General features: G+C 33.3%; 3 protein-coding genes across 4 annotated transcripts; all 3 read right to left on the bottom strand.

The window, feature by feature from the left end:
• Positions 1-1,989: 1,989 nt before the first annotated feature.
• Positions 1,990-2,880, bottom strand: LOC123691937. Its single transcript, XM_045636531.1, has 2 exons — positions 2,098-2,880; positions 1,990-1,999 (listed from the first exon to the last, which is right to left on the bottom strand). Exons 1-2 carry the CDS (start codon positions 2,796-2,798, stop codon positions 1,990-1,992), a joined length of 711 nt encoding a protein of 236 aa, XP_045492487.1. The 5' UTR covers positions 2,799-2,880.
• Positions 2,881-4,689: 1,809 nt separating this feature from the next.
• On the bottom strand, positions 4,690-5,939 carry LOC123691991. Its single transcript, XM_045636591.1, has one exon. The coding sequence runs from the start codon at positions 5,759-5,761 to the stop codon at positions 4,838-4,840; it is 924 nt and encodes a 307-aa protein (XP_045492547.1). The 5' UTR covers positions 5,762-5,939; the 3' UTR covers positions 4,690-4,837.
• A 732-nt stretch (positions 5,940-6,671) lies between these two features.
• On the bottom strand, positions 6,672-11,608 carry LOC123691751 (bombyxin A-1 homolog). Of its 2 annotated transcripts, XM_045636295.1 has the most exons (3): positions 11,486-11,608; positions 9,893-10,088; positions 6,672-7,048 (listed from the first exon to the last, which is right to left on the bottom strand). In XM_045636295.1, exons 2-3 carry the CDS (start codon positions 10,086-10,088, stop codon positions 6,870-6,872), a joined length of 375 nt encoding a protein of 124 aa, XP_045492251.1. In that variant the 5' UTR covers positions 11,486-11,608; the 3' UTR covers positions 6,672-6,869. The 2 variants fall into 2 exon arrangements, with proteins under 2 accessions (XP_045492251.1, XP_045492250.1); XM_045636294.1 differs by lacking the exon at positions 11,486-11,608 and having other exon boundaries at positions 9,893-10,212.
• Between the last annotated feature and the right edge of the window lie 4,483 nt (positions 11,609-16,091).

Below are 16,091 nucleotides of genomic sequence, written 5' to 3'. Positions count from 1 at the left end.
TCTAGAAACAAGTGAAACGAATAAAAACCACCTAAAAATAAAGTATAAAGTTAAAAGTAAGACCTTTTCTCGTATAGGAGCTACCAACGTTGACAAGAGAGAATTTTAGTATAGTTGGTTCTTTGATATAATGTTCCTCTTCCTATTTCGGTTAGAGTCCGGGCTGTCTGGCTGGCCGGAGTGGTTGCGTTTATTAGTGCGCATCTTATCTGCACAGGAAAATATCCGTAATTTAAAGTCATTTATTAACGCGTAATTTTTAATCTTTTGCCTTTAGATAGATCCATCAGACATAATTTTTTTATTGCAAGACGTTTTTTTCGTTGTTAAATAGGTGCCAGACGCAATTTTTATTTCAAAATAATTAAAATATCATCGAAATAAGTGAAATTCCATCAACATGAGTCCCCGTGAAGGATAAGTAATCACTGTGTTACTTATACTATATATAATATTCATTTTACTTTTGACAATTTTTTTGCAACAATCTACCATGGTGCCTCCTTTTCCCAACAAACCTCAAATAGGACGTTAAATGTAAACTTGATAAAAACCAAATACATATCATCAAATTCATATTAATACCCAAAAGTGTAATAAATATGAAAGCATCTATTAAAAATATTAGTTTACTAATTATTTAATATAAGTATTAAAAAAGAATAATATAATATAAGTAATAAAGTCATTAGTTACTTATCTTTTAAGCGGACTCATGTTGATGTAATTTCACTTATTTCGATGACATTTTAATTATTTTAAGTAAAAAATTGCGTATGGCACCCATTTAACAACGAATAAAACGTCTTGCAATAAAAAAATTATGTCTGATGGATCTATCTAAAGGCAAAAGATTAAAAATTACGCGTTAAAAAATGACTACAGTTAAGTATATCTTCCTGTGCAGATAAGATGCGCACTAATAAACGCAACCACTACCGCCAGCCAGACTGCCCGGACTCTACCCGAAATAGCAAGAGAAACAGCATATCAAAAACCCAACTATACTAAAATGACTTTTTTTAAAACGTTGGTAGCTCCCGTACAATTTAAAAGTTATTTTGTAACTACTACTTACTACGTTCGTAACAGATACTTATATTCATCTTATCAAATAATAGCTATCCGCCCGCGGTTTTGCCCACTTTGGGTAACTTGGATTAACACATAGGATAGGTGTTATCCCGGAAATAACACGGGAACGGGAATATGCGGGGTTTACTTTGAAAACGCGGGTGAAACCGCGGGCTAGTTCATTTATACCTAAATTAAAGATTTTATAAATAAATTCTAATTCTTGTTCAAAAAGCTGAAAATGATTACGAATCAGTGTCGTTAAACTTTTACACCCCAAATTTAAAATATTTTTTTTTCTCTTTTCATGTGATAGGTACCAAATATATTCGCGCGAGGCGCTACGACTACTCGTAGCAAGTTTTAGTAAAGACGAAGAGTAAGTAGTATAGTTAGTGTGTTTTAAATTGTTACGAGTTCACATCACTATTATTTATTATTTATTGAAATTATTATTACAAATTATTACTAACAATAACTTAAGTCTAAGTCCCACAAAACTGCACATGCAGTTTGTCTGTGGGATCAAGTAATATATTATATCTTATCTATAACTAAATATATTATATAAATATATTATTATCTGTTATAAAATATGGTATTATGTATATATTTTTATTTGAGTGAGTAGGTATATCTATTTAGGAGCTTGTGCTTTAGCATTCTAATGACTGAAGAAGGTGTTTTCTTAATAATCTTTTAAATTTGTGGATATTTGCTTCTGTTCGTATGTATTCTGGTAAACTATTGAGAAAATATGGTAAACGTTTATCTAAGGTTCGATCTCCAAAATAATTATTGACTCTAGGTACTTCATATTTTCCTGAGGTCACTGACCTTGTTGTATGATTGGTATTTAAAAGAATTAGAGAAGAAATAGAGCTATGGTTGTTTACAGCAAGAAGATATTTGTGCTTAAGGCTGACTGGAAGAATATTACAAAATTTAAATAGCATTCTATAGTTATGTTTATATTTATGTTTTATCTTTTTACTGACTAAGAGTTTTAAAAATCTAATTTGCATATTTTCTAATTTGTTTAAGTTAGTTTTAGTAGTAAGTCCATAACAATCCAGAGAATAACTAAGAATAGAATCAACAAGGGCCATGTACAGACATTTTAAAGTCTTTATAGGAACTTTGTAACTTAGGTGATAGAATTTACCTAACAATACTTTTAATTTATCATATATATAGTCTATATGTGTAGTCCAAGAAAAATGTTCATCCACCCTCATGCCCAGATATGTAACAGTTTTCACGCGTTCAATCGGTTTACAAATACAAGTTTTAAATTGATTATGGATGCATTCAAAAGTGTGGGTGAACATGGAATATGTTTGACTGAGAGGTAGGTATGGTGAGTGTACGATTAAAAGCTTAGTTTTATCAGTATTTAAGACTATTCCATTGTCATGTGACCATTTGACTACTGCATCTATATCAGTCTGTACGAGCCGGCAGGTCTCCGCGAGGTCCGTACCCGCGCGCATGGCACACAGGTCGTCTGCGAACATGTGTGCTGAGCAATGTTTCAGTACACCACATAGACTGTTTACGTGCATAAGATAGCACACAGGCCCGCAGCCAGAACCTTGAGGGACTCCGCACAGAACCGCTTTCCCATCACTGAAAGTGTCTTCTATTCGGACTTTAAAAGAGCGTGATGTAAGGTAGTCATGGGACCAATTGTTAAGGGGTTCTACGACCCCGCACTCCTCCATTGCGTTTAAAAGGGTGTTAGTTTCTAAAGTGTCAAACGCCTTTTTAAAATCGAATAACACTGTTACAACAAAGTTTTTATTATTAAGGTGTGAATTTATTTCGTTTGTAAAGTTAGATAATAATGTATTTGTACTTTTTCCTTTTTGAAATCCGTGTTGACATGAATTTAATATACTGTTTTTTTTAAGATAATTACTGAGTTGATTAATAATACATTTTTCTATAATTTTGTCTACACTAGATAAAATAGCAATGGGTCTGTAATTAGAATAATTATTACGGGTTCCTTTTTTGAAAACTGGTCTAACTATTGCTTCTTTTAACTTGTTTGGAAATATATGTTGTTTTACTGACATATTAATTAATCTCGCAATGACTGGGCTTATTTGGTTCACTACAATCTTAAGATCAGACATGCGCACTAAATCACTACCTGGTGCCTTATTGATGTTCATATTACTTATAACTTTTTTAACTTGCGTATCGCTAACAGGTTGCAATCTCATGCAAACGTCTGCTTTTTTTACATAGTCCTTCCTATCGAGCCAGACATCATTACATAAGTGTTTTATTTGCGAAATTTCGTCTGTAAAAGTATTTGAAAAGTTATTACATATTTCTTTGGTGCTACCCTGTTTACTCATATTATTAAGTATAATACTATCTAGACTAGATCTCTCTTTCCCCATTAACATATTTATTTTTTCCCATAGTTTTTTTATATTTCTATTACAGTCTAAAATACTCTGTCTGTCATATTCATTTCTACATCTATTTATAATTTTTGTACATTTATTTCTATATTTAGTGTATTCAAGTCTTTTTAACATATTTTTTGGTTCGTTACTCCATATTTTAAATAGTCTATCTCTTTCTAATAGCATTTTCTTCAAATTACAATTTATCCAAGTTTTATTATTTCTATTGCTAGGCCTAATTATTTTAGTCTTATAAGAGTCGTTATATATATTATTAAATAACTTAGAAAATTCGTTATACAATTTTAAAGGACACGAAATAGTCATTAAGTAACTAAAATCAGTAGACAAGAGTTTATCCCTTACTAGACGGTTGTCAAGAACGCGCCGGCGCACAGGTGCGAGGGGCCTCGGCGGGGTGGAGGCCTCGGATCGCGCGGCGGAGGCGCGTTTCCACTGTATCGATGCAGCTACATAATAATGATCCGATATTTTATGTTCAATAACAGCAGAGTTGATAGTACTCGTAATAGGTACTCGTGTGTAAATGTGATCTAAGCAGGATTCGACAATTTTTTCTGATACAATTTCTTTACGCGTTACTTTATCGATGCACTTAGTGAAACCAAACTCTGATATTATAGTCTCGTATTCAATGACATGATTATTTTCTTTGTTTAACAAATTAATATTTATATCCCCGCAGATTATTACGTTCTCTTTGCTCGGATAAGATTCAAATAATGTATGTAAGTCTTCAAGAAAATGAACAATTTTATCCTGTCTTTTAATTTTTGGCGGCCTATAAATACCTATTACGTGCAATATCTCGTCGTTAAAGTGCAGTACAATGGGAACGCACTCCGCCGCTCGCATGGTAACAGCGCGCGCTCGGTTGTCAACCTGTGCGCGGAGCCCCTCCCGCGAGTACACCAGCACGCCCCCCCCGCTACGTCCCTCACGAGTATAACTATTTATATTAAAACCTTTTATATTATAAAAACTTAACATGGAAAAATTTATATTTGGTTCGGTTACAATCAGTATATCGATATGGTTTATGTAACTATCCAGCGTTAGTAGAAGTTCACTAAAGTTTTTCTTCATTGAGCGAATATTAACATGCAACAAACATATTTTATCTTTGCTATTGTAGGTATTTTGTATGGTAGATATCCATGTATCAAAACTATTTACTTTAACGGCGTTTATTGAATCCTCAGATATGGATTCGATATTATTTAGAAGGGTCATTATAATGGTGATTTTATACAATATAAATCAGAATAATTAGTAATTTGTGATTAGGTAATTAGATGCCTACATAATAACGCGTTAACCTATTTATTTTTGAGTAAATCACGTATGTCAGATTCGGATCTCAACCATAAGGACTTGTCGCCTTCCGCCTTTTTTACGAGTACTTTCCCGTTGACCACCCATATGTATTTGTAGGACCCGATGAGCTGCTTCTTCGTATTCCATAGTAGAGATCGTGTGGCTTTAGTTAGATCTTCGTTTATGTAAACTTTATTCAGTTTTGTTCCTCCTGTTACCATGCTGCTGTTAACCTCGGAGAGTTTGCGGCGCTGAGCCAGCCAGTTGTCACGGGTGCCAGTTCCAGAGGTCCTGAAGCCCACGGTGATGGGGGCTGGTTTATCATCCTGCTGCTTTCGCTGCGGGCCTCGCCTCACCCATTCGATATCGTCACAACTCACGTCTAATAATTTACCTACTTTATTTACGACTTCCTTCACGTTCTCACCTGGCACCTGCTCAATACCTACAATTTCTATATTGTGTTTTCGCGTATTTTGTTCAAATTCGTGAACTTTTTGTTCTAAGGCAATGTTACACTTTTCTAGATATACGCATTTATTGGAAATTGAAGTTACTGTTTTTTCAAGTTTAGTAATTTTTTCATTTGACATTTCCTGCTCCGCTAATAAGGTATCATATTTCTCCGACAGCACACTCATGCTTTGTTTTATATCATCCAAATGCTTCTTCAATCCGGGTATAACACTAACTTTTTTCTGTATGTCCTTTAGAATTTGCTGAAAGCCCTGGTTTACATCTTCTCCCTCATCATCTTCGGATTCGTCTTCTTCGCAATTATTGCAAAATATGCGGTTTTTGCCGGCTTTTAGATCGGCTGCTAAACCCTTTACGCATCCTTTGTGAAAAGTACCTTGACATAGGCCTTGGCACACGAAATGAGCTCCTTTTTTTGATAGAGTTTTCTTACACTTTTGACACTCCATAGTTAATAATTTTAAACACGATAAACACTCACTCGTGACGATTTTTATACACTAGACTGAACGATCGTCGCAATAGTCCTTCACGAATTTTTATTTGAAAACTTTACATACTTTCGTAAAACAATTTCGAAGTTAATTGCGGTAACAGGCGCGACGTGCGACACGACCACCCAGCGCAACGAACGACGACGAATTGAAGACTGCATCATAATTATTTAATAAATTTTACAAAATCAACGCACAAACCAAACCAAGTGATATAGGACTTGAAATTGAATGGATTTCCATTAAAAATGGAAATTTATAGGTAATTGACAATCCCATAGTGTGTGTACCGCACGATAAGATCGGTATAAAGTTACAAATAAACAAGTGATCTATTATCTCAGTTGGAGCCTTTGTCCAACAAGTTTCTACGAAGCTGTTGCTATCGAACGAGATTAAACGTTATTGAAAATTTTCAAACTTTTATCCTCACTATGCTTGAGATAAAATATTTGTGAGATGAAGTTTTAAAATACGTCTTTAGCCAATAATGTGAAGCTGGACTTTTTGTTTGGTCGCCAAGAATGAAGACTGATCGCCGACATTATTTTCAACATAAGCCACTGTTTTAAAAGTTGGGATTTGCAGTCGATGCGCTATTGTTAACGAATTTCAAAAGGGTATACACAGCACATGTATTCAGTATTCCTGTAATTGTTATTTCGCTATTATATAAACTTTTGGAGGTATTATGCAAGTTGTACTACCTTTTATAGAACTGACGTATTTATTACGCTCTAATAAAAATATCAAAGGAACCACATAGCTCAATCAATTAAAAACTAGAGTCGATTGCTTAATAGGGTTGTTTTCTGAATGAAACTCAAATTCAGTGCAACATTAAAAGTTATATTTAACGCGTCATTCCAACAACAATAACATAGTAAATAATCTCAACCAATATAAATTAAATATCACAAATCAACCCGTATTATAAACATTACAATACAATAACATAAAACAAAAAGAAAACGAACGTCCTCTTAAAAAATACTGCAAAGTATATCGAAACTTAATCCTTTTTACTTGTATTCTGGTATGAAAACTCGATCGAAGGTTTATCTTAATTCTGGCAATAGGACATAAGTTCGTTAATACTGCAGGCTTTGTAGCAGCATTCGTTTACAATGTGTTCGCGCTTTCCTCTGGAGGGGAGGGTCATGCTACGGGCCCTCTGTGACGTCATCCATGGCCATCCGAGTTGGTTGTCCCTCTCTTTGTAGTATGGGGACAGGATCGAGTCTACGGAATGAAATTTTGTTAAAGTATGGTAATTAATGCTAATTATCGATTAAGGTAAAGGCTCCTAATACGGCGGTAGTCAAAATCGCTTCCTAATACGGTGGTATTTCTTTTTTCGAGTTTTATTCCTGTTTTATAAATTTTAAGTACACCAAAACGTAAGCTATTTATTCCAAATTTATTACTCCATGACTTAACTAACGTTTGCAAGTATAGCACATAGACAACACAACAAGATCAATCAATCTGTGTAACGGCATCGACATGAGAGGTGTTTCCATACAAACGCGAAACAACAAAAGTAAGTACACTAATATTTATAAACTAAGTTTTTCGTATTAAAAAGCCGTTCAAGTTTGTATATGTATTGTTTATTGCATTTTCCTACTATTACACTCACTATTTAAATAGCTTGTTTCATATTTGTAAGTCATTTTCTACCCAAAAAATAAGAAATAAAATACCGCCGTAATACGATACAAATTTTATAGATTAATCCTAATACGGTGGCATAACTCCGAAATAGGAAAAATACTGGGCATGTTTAATTGTTTATAACTTTAATTTTATTTACTTATTGAATTAATTCCAAGATTAGTTGGAATAATTGAAGCATTGGGTGCAACAAGGGCGTATGTTGTAAAATAGAGTTTCGAGAAAAATGATAATGAAAGTTGTAATGCCTTACATTATTTTAATACTTAAAATTTGACTTACATTTACTGTATAATTTCTTAGACCCATGATTTAGCAAAAAGATGAAGGTATTATGATTATTTTGAAAAAATCAGAAATATCATAAAATCAATTTTTTTTAACTTGTGTTATCCGCCCTTGTTGCACCCAACTGGTAAAACAGATAGGACGTTAATTTTGCTATTGATTTTGCGTTGAAAATAAAATAAGAAATGTAAGTTAATGTGTATTTATTACAACCACCGTTCAAATATTCAACTTAATCATTTTTTCTGACTTTCGTGGTTTTAATCAGATTCATCAAAATCGACTTTGGACTATTCTTAACCGTTTTTTCTAGATTTTTAGTAGCGACAGTAATTTACTTTCTGCCAATGTTTATCTTTAATCCGTCTACTGTTAAAAAGTATTTCCATTATCTCGTTTCAACTTATCAGGCCCAACATTTTCTCTCAACTTTAACACTTTTTCTAAACACGACATTATGAGGGTATCTTGCTGCGCATTGTCACCTATGTTTCAAAAGTTACAAAAAAATCTTCTCTGTGCATTTTTTTGGAACAACACGTGGTAATATGTTTACAAACTTTTCTAGGCTTCCTTCCTTGAGCTGATGTATATTCTTCACCAAAACTTCTCTAACTTTCGGCACGTTTTTTTTTCACATGTTTTCATTCTTCACCTTCTTTCTTCCCCTTTTTTTGAGGGGCTCATGTTCGCTCTGGTCAGCATCTGATCTTAAGTCACTTGAATCACTCGTTTCAATCATTTTTTACACAATAAGTTTTTACAAACTGCAGACAGGTCGTAAAGGATTCGAATTTAAACGCACTTTTGATATCTATGCAATAAGGGCGTAGTGCTACCTTTGACATTATTGATTCTCACGCCATCAAAAAGCGGCTGATCTAAACAAGTTTTCGGGATACGAAACTAGATGGCTCTGTGCATGTTTTGATGTAATAACATCAAAACGGACTTTGGGTACCGAACGCCCTTGTTGCTCCCAATGCTTCAATTATTAATCTGATAAATTAGAAACCATATTCTGCGGTATGTTTTCTTAATTAGAAATCCAGTTAAATATGAAAATGGTTGAGTACAAAATGTTTGTTTCTTAGAAGGGGTAAAAATAGGAAGGTGTATTTTAATGTATCACAAATCATTTATTTTGTATAACTGTTGATTTGAGTTTTACACATCTGAGCCAAAAAACTGTTATCATTTGATTAATCATTTACATTCTCTTGTTTATCGAATTTTTGATGGGTCAGAATTAGGATTATTAAAAACACGAGTAGTTTTCCTATTACGGTGGTAGATATTTCCAGGTAACTCTGTATTAGGTTATATATGATCTCCTATTACGGCCCTATTTCATAGAACTTAAAATTACCAGATTTAGGGTTGCGTAAATAAATAAGAAGTTTTGTGTCTTTTTTTGTGGATTCTTATTTGATATGCGTGTTTTTTTTCCGATAAAACTAAAAGCATAAATGAAACACATTAAAAGTGAATCAACGTAATCAAACCAATGGTTAATGAATAAAAAACTTACAATTTACTTTACTAACACATTCCTATTATTTAACAAATATTATTTGTACGGAACTTCAATGTATATAATATCTGACCCTCCGTATTAGGAGCCGCCTACCGCAGTATTAGGCTCTGACCAAAATCATACCTCCGTATTAGGGAAAATCGACATGACTATTTAAATATTTTTTTAAAATAAGAAATATTATGAAAATAAACATAGACTCAACAGCAATACAAAATTTAAGTTCCACTTTTAACGATAAAGTGGTTTGGCACCTTTAGAAATACTTACAAATGCTTATTTTTGATACTTACTTTCAAATGTTGCGAAATACCTCCGTATTAGGTGCTTTTACCTTATGTGTTAAGTTTATTCTTATTCGAAGAAATGATCGTTAAGAGAAGAATCACTAGAAATGTTATTATTGGAAACTATTTATCCATTTCTGGGTTAATTCCTGGTAATTATAAGCACTATAAGTTCTGAATTCCTCGCAAAGCCCACGTATTGAACTCTATAATCTAGTTCAATAATTCCTCTGGATCTCTACAATATTCTTTAAAATCCAATAAATTAATTCTGTAAATTACTTAGGTAATACTAACTATACACGCTGCCGGATTCCGAACGCTTGTAATCATCATTTCCATTATAACAGAACAGAGCAATAGCGTTAGCCAGCGACTTCCCGCAGTACACCTGAGGGCTGACGTCAGGCATCTGCAGGGATACTTCACCGCCGATGTGGCCAGTGCACACGGAGATCAGCATGGCGAAGAGGGAAAGGCTTTGGGAGAACATCTGTGGAGAAGATGTCATCTATACGACTCTATGGAAACACAATGGCTGGATTGGCTAACTGAAATTTCTATGTTTAAAAAGATTTTTCAATTTTAAATTAGATTATTTGAACTGTATTTACGTCTGTTTTGATAAAATAATAGCACTCAATATAGGGTTTTGCTATTTTTATCAATCTTATTAATATGAGTGACAATTTTCTTTTAATCAGATGTAAATAAAATATAAGATACCTACGAATATTGTCTATGATGTTTACAAGGAAATTGTATGATTCGATGAACAGTACTTTAAAATTATACATTTATGAAAATAAGGTTAGGAAGAAACCAAACTGTATTCATGTGAACTGTATCATTTTTTGGAGTTATCCATGAGTTATTATAAAGATAATAAACTTCAATATAAAAGTTTAATAACGTCAAGTGGGAGTCACATCTCTCGTCAAATAATTACATCCAGATTTCTCATTTAAGATTACAATTTACACAAGCTACTTATAAATAGACATGAAAACGCTGTAAAATAGATTTTGTCTGTCTATTAACGTAACAAATAACGGCACTTGTAACGAAGCTGAGATACGATTTCTGCCTTATTCATTAAAATACTTATCGACAGAAATAATCGCTTCTTAGAAAACTACCTGAAATTTATTTCAATATTGTATTAACGTAGAATGAATTATTTATAGGTATCTTACTATTTTCCGTGAACACATTTTCCTAACTGGCTCTAATTACTTAACTGTTAAGATCACTTGAAAGGTGAGAATCAGCTTCTAAGAAGTAAATTATTATAACACCTTTAAGGCTGTTCATTAACGTGACGTATAAACGCGGTAACAATTACCTAATAAATAAAAATTCAAATTGATCAAATATGTTTCTTTGTGTCCTTTACTTTTTCTCTTAAGTTTCTATCAGTCTCTACCTTAATAATTACACATTATAATACAAATAACTATTAAATTTAACAAAAATATTTAAATTATACAAATTATATAACTACTATATAATATGGCGCACACTACCGTATATTCCATACTATCGTGATCGGTGTTGCAACGTACCTACATTAAATTAGGATCAGAGACTACTACCACTTGTGTGCAATTTTTAAATACATATGAGTAAAAAATGCGTGCCTACGTAACAAGTTATTGGGGATCTAATACATTTCCCTTCATCAACTAAAGAACGTATTTTGCCGCAAGCTTCATCAGTAAGTATAAATGTAATTTGTACCAAAATGTTATATATAATATGTATCTTCGATGCAAACACATCGAACACTCATTAGACCCGTTTTGTCTCAAGGTGGACTAGAGCTTCACAACCCTCCACGTTTGTCGATAAACCTATCACAGCAAGATGATTTAAACCCTAAATACTCACATTGCCTTTGAAGTATCTTAGACGAGCGAGCGCTTTCAAATGTGAGGTAACGTGTGATATTATCCCGTTTTATACGCTTTGGCAAAGGGGCGATATTAATATTCACCTTCTCTGGATCACCGGGTAATTGCCTAATGAGAATGAAAATCGACCTTGATACCTTAATGTCAGAGGAACGTGTGATAATTGTTCAATTATTCACCACGGGGACTTTAATGAGAGGAATATTTTTACTGGGATACAGTAGGTGTTAAATAAATCGTTTTACATTAGGTGTATTTTTAAATTTTTGGTTCTGGAACTGAACAAATGTCACTTTGAGTAGTCCACCAATACCTTTTCTTTAGCTTTGTATGCGACACATTTTAACTTTGGCCAGACGTTGCAAAAATCGATAAGTAAAGTGAAGGTAGGCCTCTCCATTGTATCGTAAAAAGTAACGCATAAAATATAACCCGTTACAGAACCTAACCCTGAGTCTATTCAGGTACGCAATATATACAGGGTGTAATCGTTAAGTGTGCACAAGCAATTATTCCGTAACTATTGCAGATACTAAAATACTTTAAACTGATATCGAAAGTACTTAACCTAATGAGTAAAATGGCTATAATAATTTTTTAAAAATAAAACGAGAAATATCCAAAAATGTTACATTAAACGCTCCCATACATTTTATTTCCCATACATTTTGTATTCATAGCAGATTTTCGAAGTGATGTCCTCATTGTGCAATACAATGAGGAGCTCTATTTACAGTTTCTAAATGAACTTCCCTTCAAATTTGCGAAGTAATTAAAGCAGAAAACCAAAAAAAGAAAGAAAAAGCTAAAATCTTTCATATTAAATGTACTTAGTTGATCCAAAAGTAATGATAATTGGGTATTTCCTGTGCACATAAAAATATAAAATAAATGTTTTTTGCTTGCTCATGTATTCACTAAGTAATCACAAAAAAATCATATCAACAGGCCACGTTTCCAATTATTTACATTAATTTGAATGTGAACCGTGCGTGCCAGAATGTTTCCCGACGAAAAGAAGAAACAACGATTCGACATGTAGAGGGTAAATTTCTAAATTTTTAATGATATCAGGATAATTTTTTGTCACGTTTTGTAATCATGGACGTTACCCGAGTTCACCATGTTTATGCTGAACCAAAAAACAATCAATGTCCTGGATGCGAGCTTCCAAAGTGACGATGAAGAAATTCAAAGTGAAAATCAGTAGGTTAGATTAAAGCGGTAGTTTTTTGGGACGCTGAAGGAATAATTATGGTGGAATATTTTAAAAAGGTAGCCACTTTATTAGGCTCTTACTAAACAGACCAAATTAAAAGATTGCGGTAGGTTAGTAAGGAAAAGAGACATGGCAAACTGCGGACCTGAACGCTGTTTCACCAAGACAACGCACCAGATCACAAAGCGTCAGTTGCGATGGCTGCCATTCAAAAAACGGCATTCCAAATGCTTGAACACCTACCCTATTTTTTAGATCTAGCTCCTATTTACTTTTATCTCATTCCTCGGCACAAGAAACACTTTCTTAGCAATAAATTATTTTAAGACGACAGCGAAGTGATGGCCGCGTGGAGGGGTTTTTGTGGGTGAAGTCAAAGTTTTTTTTTTTTAAGTTTAGGAAAAAAATATTGAAGTATATTTTCTAGTTAGAAGACTATCTAGAGAACTACATAATTATTATAACTGTAATGACCTTGTTTAAAATTGATTGTCATTACTTTTGGATCAACCCATGTACATGGGATATTCGTATCTCATACGAAATGTATGGGAGGGTTTCAAGTTAATTTTTTAGATATTTCTCGTTTTATTTTTAAAAATTTATTATGGCCATTTTACTCATTAGGTTAAATACTTTCGATATCAGTTTAAAGTTTTTTGATATCTGTAATAGTTACGGAATAATCGCCTGTGCACACTTAACGATTACACCCTGTATAAGACTATTAATTTTAGGTTTCACTTTCGCTTTACGCTTTGATATTTGACGTAATCCAATACCGGACAAAGAAATGCTCTTATTTTTTAAACAAATGTAGATATTTCTTTCTACACATTTTTGTTTATCATCATATTATACAAACACGGTTTTTCTTATATCAAATCCGGCCTAATTAGCGTAAACGCCAGGGTTATAAAACCAGTGTCTAATCGGGTCATCAATCGATTGGATAAACTTTTCTACTTATCCAACATGTATCAATAAATCTTATTCGCAATGTACAATAAAAAAGATAGTCCCTATCGAAGTTAATAGCTGTGGGTTTATAGTAAGGGCCATGTTACCACTTACTGATAATTTCACGGATAGCCTTAGCACTTTTTGTCGTAAATTTTCATACATTATTTATCAATTTAACTAATAAATAAGGAGAATAGAACTTTTCCAGTAGTTAAGAGGCTATAAAAGTAGTAGATTAAATTTCTAGTTCCTACCGTTAAACAGAGTTAAGAATAGCCAAGTAAAGAACAAAACTTGTATGAAATTAAGTCATCCAAGTTAGCGAAGCAAGTTTGGAAGCCGTAAACAAATGCTACAAGTACATCTCGAGTTGAACAGCTTCCCAAGTGGAGTCTTTGTGATCGGCGCAAGTTTATCTCTACACGCGATACATCTTAATTAGGAATAGGGTGGGAGTTCAAATCTTGGAGACATGACTCGAATTACTAGGTTACCGTTTCCATGATGACGTATAGACTACAAAAAGAGAGGGGATTGCAACTCTCGATTTTTTCTCCTAGTCCCCATGATTTTTGTACGGCGTTGCGGAATAATGGATTAAAAGCAGTATAGGCATAGTATGACACAGATGCCGTACATGGTCAAATGACCAAATTTACCCCCGGTAACTCTCGGAAATTAAATGAAAATTCCGACTTTGTGGACCACCATTTTTGTACGGCACTGAGCGGTTTCTTATTATTTTTAATGGATCTATCGATGGTTAAGAATGCCGTACATGGTCAAATGACCAAAATTTACCGAGTCTACCTGTACTTTTCAATTCTCATCTGCACTCAGTTGGACAGCTTACAAGTGACGGCATAGTGATGAATCTTATTATTTTTTGCTCTGCTATCGTTCTAGATATGTCCCCTGGTGGTTCATTTGACCCATATTTTTTTCCTATGCGGGCTTGTAGTCTAGTATATATATAGGTACCTACCTTTGTAAAGAGATGAGAATTTGCAATATTACGGAATTTTTTACTAGCTTATTGGGCTTATTGGAATCTGGTATTTATATGGAATCAGACTTGTCAAAGATTTTCAAAAAATCAGGACATATTGGAGAACTGCGGTTCCTTTTCTCTTTTTAATTATTTTTGAACATCGTAAAGCTTTCATTTGCAAACAAAAATCATAATGTAGAAACTACAAATTGTTAATCTTTAAATAATAATTACGTTATGACGATTATGATCTAATGTAATCTTGTCACAAAATCTTTTCCATCAGGAGATATTATATTTTCCAAAGCTGCAAAAATTAAGCTCTGAAATTCATCAGGTGTATTTTAAGGCGACATCGTGTCGAAGCAATGTGGGGCGCCATTAAACCGTCAAGCAAGATGAAGTGACGCGGAATATCGGCACAGACACTGACATACCCCGCCAAGCGATTTGATTTTTAGTTAGATAAGCGTGGTTCATTTGCAAGTCTATTTTCCATTTTATCGACTATCGAACGTTTATTACTGCGGACGTGTTTAATGGAATGGGGAAATTAATTGACAGGGCGCCGTGTGGCCGATTGTCAATTGATTTTTTAGTTTCAAGGAATCGCTGTTTATTCGTGGTATTTCTACGAAATCATATGTTGTGAACAAAGATAAGTTACCACAATGGTTTTCTTTGTTAACGATATTGAGGAAGGCGTTGTATACTGATTGTTATGTTGATTTTATTTAATCGGCGTCTGCTTTTATAAACGACAAATGAAAATATTAAATGTAACGATCAATAAAAATATGTCTAAATAACTTAAGATAATGTATTAATAATTACGTATATGCAGGACGTAGGAACTTATTATAATAACTTCTACGTAATATTATTATCATACTTAGCCATCCTAGTTTATCGGCGCGCGATGAGTTATTAGCTCTTGCCTCTTACTCTGTAGGTAGGTAGGCCCTTTCCTTTCTGTTTCTATTTAGGTATTAATTTTTATTAAAAGAGCGCTTCATTCTTATTTATACTTACATGCATAAAATAGGTACATGCATTACGATTAGGTACATATTCATAAAAAATATATTTTTAATTTTTTGATTGCATAATATAAAGTTTTGTTAATGATCTTTGTAGCATATTTTGGATCCGCAAACGATCTGCAACTAATCGTTTGGGTTGCTTAAGAGCGGTGTCTCTTACTGTAGTTTATCCTAAATAAATTATAAATAAAAGTAAAATTAAGCAAAATATAGGAAAATATCCGAAATCATAATAAAGTAGGTAGTAAGTAATATTCTTTCTTATCGCTATTTCATGACACGTTAATTTTTAAGTTGTGTTGAACCTTTTAAACCTAGGTAGGTGCGTACTGCGTACCTAAATACGTAGGCACGTATTTTTGAAGTG

This window comes from Colias croceus, chromosome 5 (genome assembly GCF_905220415.1).
Source record: "Colias croceus chromosome 5, ilColCroc2.1".
In the NCBI taxonomy this organism is placed as follows: domain Eukaryota; kingdom Metazoa; phylum Arthropoda; class Insecta; order Lepidoptera; family Pieridae; genus Colias; species Colias croceus.
This window is presented reverse-complemented; position numbering and strand designations above follow the sequence as displayed.